The following is a 6,000-nucleotide window of genomic DNA, read 5'->3' as shown; positions in this document are numbered from 1 at the left end:
CCAGACTTCTGTTATTAGTTTGATCGCTTTCTCATTCTGTTGAGACTATGGTTCTAGTTGTTTGCACTCTCATGGCCTGTCCACTGATGATAAGACCACCAGAGACAGATCTGGACTGAATGGGATTTTAGCAATCCCTGTGATGTATGTGTAAATATTACATAGATTAATAATTTTCCCCATCCCCATTCATTTTATGTTTGATTTTTTTTTACCAATTTATGTTTTATATCTAGAAAACCCTATAAAAAGGCTCATTGAAATATTGATCATAATCAGTTCTCATAATTGAACTGTCATCCTTCAGTGTTTGTTTATGTTTTTAAGCTAACAAATAAGGTTCGGGATCTCTCATATTTAGAGTATGGGGGATTAATTATTAGGTTTATTTATCATGCAAAAAGAACCATTGTTCATAGTATTGTTGGCTGCATCGGAAGTATGTTTAATTTGGCAGGTCTCAGATTAACATGATCTGAAATCTAATGTCAGTCACATGCCCATGAATATAGACCTAGACCTGCCATTCCTTTATTGCCTTTTTACAAGTCAGTTTTGTTAGTAAAATGTTTCAGTTAGTAAGAAAAACTGTTTAGGATATCTGTATAGTTATGACTATTCTTGAGCACATTTTACTAGATAAAACTCTGTAGATATTTTAGAAATGACTTTGGTGTACTCTGGATGTGTTGCTAATTGCCATATACCGCAATCGGCAACATTTGGCAATTCCTGTATAAAGTGGAATTTCTCTCAGAATTGGAAGCTAAGTGTAATTGGATGAACCAAGAATCAAAGGGATAAATTGAAAATCCTATTTTTATTACAGATTTTCAGTTTATTTATTAAAATCTTTCCTAAGTTATTTTTTTATTTGATTCTGTTAGGATTGTTTACAGGTGAACTGGTCAAAATTACACTATGGACATTTTTACCTGGAATTATGACTAGTCAAAATTGCATTGCAGATACTTTAAAGTAAATTATCACCAGTCCAATATGCATTCCATATATCTTATGTTAGTATTAGACAGTCACAGGTAACTTGTCAAACTCTTGTTTGATTGCATTCAGATAAGTTCAATTATTCCTTTAGGATTTTTAAAATTCTTTTTGGCCAAACAATTTCATCATGGCCATAGTCACCCTCAATTATAACTAGTAAAATGTCATTAGATACCTTGTGTGCAAATTATTATTATTACATTTTATTTGAAATTGTCCCTGTTGCAGTGTAATTATACATTTAAAGTATAAATACTATGTTGCTGTCTGGGTTGCCATTGACTTCCATAATGGGAGGGAGGGAGGGGGGATACTATGGAAGAAAATCGGGTCCATCAACTGTTTGGTTTCCATTCATTCTTCAAAAAAAAAAAAAAACTAGAAGCTTTCAAAGAACAAAACTGGCTACTGCAGCTTTCAACTGAAAGTTTTCGCCCCTTTTTACAACTGCGTCGTTTTCTGTGGGCGTGATCTGCCTCTATAACGGTGCAGGCCAGACAGACAAACTGCAAGAAGGAAAAAGGAGTTTCATGCCAGAAGGGTAAAAGCTGTGAGGTGGGCGATTTCTCTTTCTCGGGCTGACTGACTTATTGATCTGCAGTGACCAGGCATCCGAATCCGATTTATCTGCAGATTTTCACCAGTCCATGCGCCAATGCAACGTGACTTTCAATCAACAGCACATGTTAAATTTGAGTTGCAAATCGCTGCGTTTGTAATCGTATCTTGACTTTGAAAACATTTGCCTACAAAACCACCAGACTACAATGTCGCACGCTGATTCAGGGCCGAAAAATGACTCGGACTCGGAAAAGAAGACTGAACCAGCCCAGGTCAGGTCATCGGGAGAAATGGACGTCCCTAAAACGAAATTATTGGACGCCAAGGCAATCTTATGGACGTTCGGCAAATGTCTCACTGCCATGTTGCCCGTTTACCTGGCTGGTTACTATCGCATGAGCACTAGTTTGGTGGTGTTTGGGATGATGGTTTACGCAGGATGGAAACATTCTCGTGAGGCGAAGGAGGCGAGACTGAGGTCCGCTATACAGTTACTCAACGACGAGCAAGAATACATATCCTCCAAATCATTTAGAAGTAGAGGAGACCTGCCTTCTTGGGTAAGAATGCATAAAAGTGCGTCTTTTGATAGGTGAATAAAAATAAACACTCCACCACTGTTATTAATGCATAACTTCCGAATAAGTCCAACCCTATTCACAATAAGAGAGAAATATTCAGTGTTTTTATGTAAAACACATTTGCATTGCTTAAAAAAAAACTAAAAACTGTAACCTTAGCGATGCCCGAAGCGCGAACGATTTGTTTTCCAATCGGATCATTTGAATGAATCAGAGTCGTGCGGCTTTTGAAATCTCTTCGCACAGAAGTCAAACTGAGGAGGGTTAAATTTAAGAACCACAAACAACCACAATATTTGACGCAACCTAATCGACAACATAGCGAAAAAGCAGTATTTTACAGAAAAAAACTCTTTTACCAAGACACACACAAAAAAATCCTCGCCTTTACTTATCTTTGGAACGAATAATTTTTTTAACAGTTCATTGTTTGAACGAACCGATTCGATAATGAATGAATCTGATTCTCTAATGCTGCTAAAGAGTAGGAGTGGTCTGCAGATTTAGAGGACATTTTAGACCTGTTGGTGGCGCTGTATCGGTGGTGTACTGCATACTAGTAACTGCGTACTTGGCAAAATTCCCATTGTCCAAATCATTCTGAATACATTGTTGCTTTGTCATCTCCTCCCCAAGTGCACAGTATGCTTCCATTAAAGAGTTTATACTATATTTGGTCATGTCTCATGGCTATCATGTGGTAAAATAAGCTATGCATGTTATTAATGGGGAGGGAATTATCCAAGACAAATCAAATTCTACACTGCATATAGTATGTATTTAAGAAGGAAATAATGTAAATAAAGAAAAAAACATTCATGATAGACTGAGGTGGTTGCATGTGCTGTTTTCTTCTTCTTTTTAACCACATCCTCTGTTAAAGTTTGTTGTACAGCCAGCTCATAAGCATAGACAGTCTTTGCACTTAAAAGTCTGTTATTGTTGTTTCTTTATAATTTCAGGTCAACTTCCCAGATGTGGAGAAGGTTGAGTGGCTAAACAAGGTAATTCAGCAAACAGTTTCGGTTTACATTTGTTTATTAACATCAAGCCTGTAATCCCATGTGTTCCTGATCCACCCATTAAATGAATGACCCCTCCCTCATGTCACAACAGCTGCCTGTGACCACCCACACTCCTGCTGAACAAAAGCTTTATATACTATTACACATCCATTCTCAACCAAACAATAATTCAACCAACATATGTTCCTTGCCATTGAATTATTAGATCAGTTGCAATACATGCTTTTCCAGGAAATTAAATTTTTAATGTCTTTTTGCATCTCTAAAGCAAAAAAACAAACAAAACTTAAAAATAATACTCCAAGGACATTACACAATAAGCACCAACATACTATAATATAACATAAGATTAAAGATGAAACCCGTTAAAAGAAAATACAGTTAGTATATATAATATGCATAACAAAACAATGGAAATTAAAGTGAAGTAATAATAAAGACAACATAATACAATGTTTACACAAATATTAGTTAATAGCTTTCTTTTACAAATATTTAGTATTAATGGTACTAAAATAGTCTTTATTCAAAATATATATATTTTTGATTTGGGGATGAAATGAACTTTCTTCATGAGATTCGCTCACTGAGAGACAGAAAAAGGAGGAGCAGATAGAGATAGATCCCTTCCTGACACCATTTATCCTTCTTTTCGTTTCAGTAGTAGTTTGATTATAACCGTGCTGCGGCGTATCATTAGAACACATATATTTAGGCCTGACTTTATCAGTGATTCACAAGGCAGACATTTTACGCAGGCAGTTGTTCCAGCTGAGACTCTCCCCTCTTCGTATCCTGTGGTCATGTGGTCTGTGCATGAGTCACATTGCTATTTCTAAAAACTGTGGTTTGAACATGTAATGAAACAATCTGAAAAATGCCTTGGCATCTGGCGCTTTAGCTCTGTTATCACCTCTTAACATCCGCAAACAAGAAGTCACTATAGCAACTAGGCAAACACAAATGGCACGGTGTAAACAGAGTCAAGGAAGTCAAGGAGAGCAGAGACAAGACATGGGCATTAAACAGAAGGAACTGGGTCAGATCTCTAGTCCCCCAATCTCACAGACATATACAACATACAATTTTTTATACATTATTTTTACACACTCATATACAATATCCTTTACAAAAATACTGTTGTGATATCATTTGGGGGGCTTGTACATGGAATTTTGGTTAATACCATGGTATTTTTGAAGACCGTAAAGTATATACTTATCAAAGTACTCGGTTAGTAGGAATTTTATTGATTCCACTCTGTAGGAAAGAAAATTGGTCAGAGCTTGAAAATCCAAAGATTAAATTAAATTTCTGTTCTTTTTCATTGCAGAAAAAATAGTTCATCTAATTCAGGAGGGTTTTAACATGCAATTTAAAAAGCTTATTGTTATTGGGGGTGGGAATCACAGGGTACCTCACAATACGATACATGGCTCACGATACCGATAATATCACAATACAGCAATTCTGCGATAATCAATATATTGCTAGACAATTCTATAATGATACATCATGATATCTGTCTAACTATGAAAACAAAATACCTGTGAAAGGGTTAAGTGCAGGTTTTCCAGACTTTGGACTTAAACGTGGCAGGGCATCTATTAGTTTACTCACACTGCTGTCCGCCATCCTGTTAAAAACCTCTTTTTCTTAGGCTAGTTAACTTACGTTCACGTTTCACTTATTCATGTGTAAAGCGCCAACTCGAGGAGACATGAAGTAGCGACGCTGGGAGCGGGGAAATCTATTTAGAGCGCCTTATTTTATTCATTAAAATATCAATATTTGGCACCGGCATATATATTCTCGTATCGCACTATTTGTCCCACCCCTAATTGGGATGTTTCTCAAGAGAAACGGCTTCTCCAACAAGAAGAAATGTAGGGCGGGGCTTGATTTTGTCCATGGGGAACTGATTGGATGGTTGTTGCTTCCTATTGGTGGATCTCATGTGAGTGACAGGTTGCCCCGCCCTCACGCCATTAAACACGTCATCAGAGAAGAGATGAGATGTGTATGAAAGAGGGAGGGGAAGTTGTTTTTATAAAAGATTATGAGGGCACATGAATAAAAAAAAAAGATGTGCACGGATGAACTATTTATAATAAATACTACAATATTACATAAAAAATAAGAATAGTCCATTTTTGATTTCATGGTGACTTTAATATCAAATAAAAATATGACACTCTCTTTCTCTTCCTGTCTATTTCTAAGGTTATCCAGCAGGCTTGGCCATATATTGGTCAGTATTTGGAGAAGCTGCTTACGGAAACCATTGCTCCATCCATCCGCGGCTCCAGCACTCATCTACAGACTCTCAGCTTCACAAAGATAGACTTCGGTGGCAAGGTCATACATGGAAACACACACACACACACACACACACACACCGCTACACAATAGATAATATTCCAGTAATATTCCTGCAGATCTCATTCCACTACAGTAGGAGATTACAAGAGGCTCCACTGCCCTTGAAACGCGTCTGAACAAGCATTCTGTTAGAATAAAAACATCTGATGTCTAATGGCAAACATTCCTGTCAAGGCAAGAGTGAAATTTTACATAAGTCAAAACATAGTCATAGACTTCTGATGTTTAAAAATAGCTATTGAATTATTACTGCGGGGTGTTTATGAGCTGATAATGAAAAGCTCATAATGAAACCATAAAATGTCAAATTAAAATAAATAAATCATTTTCAAATCTAAACAATCAAATTAAAGCACTAAAAAGATAGCTTGTCGTGTGACCATTAGCCGACATCAGAGAACCATGAACAAGCAAATATGTTGTTAAATTACTTTTAATTGATATTA

The 6,000-nt window shown here is 36.5% G+C and overlaps 1 protein-coding gene across 1 annotated transcript in view; it reads left to right on the top strand.

The window, feature by feature from the left end:
* Positions 1-1,311: 1,311 nt before the first annotated feature.
* The window catches only part of esyt1b (extended synaptotagmin-like protein 1b), a 34,232-nt gene continuing 29,543 nt past the window's right edge, over positions 1,312-6,000 (top strand). The window contains exons 1-3 of the mRNA XM_077197847.1: positions 1,312-2,126; positions 3,110-3,151; positions 5,396-5,530. Coding sequence (XP_077053962.1) covers positions 1,773-2,126; positions 3,110-3,151; positions 5,396-5,530 — 531 coding nt within the window. The 5' untranslated portion in view covers positions 1,312-1,772. The remainder of the gene's footprint in view (positions 2,127-3,109; positions 3,152-5,395; positions 5,531-6,000) is intronic.

The sequence above is a fragment of the Siphateles boraxobius genome, unplaced genomic scaffold (assembly GCF_051911475.1).
Source record: "Siphateles boraxobius isolate OS27281-9 unplaced genomic scaffold, OSU_SipBor_1 41, whole genome shotgun sequence".
NCBI lineage: Eukaryota > Metazoa > Chordata > Actinopteri > Cypriniformes > Leuciscidae > Siphateles > Siphateles boraxobius.
The sequence above is the reverse complement of the archived record's forward strand: the minus strand, read 5'-3'. Positions and strand labels throughout refer to the sequence as shown.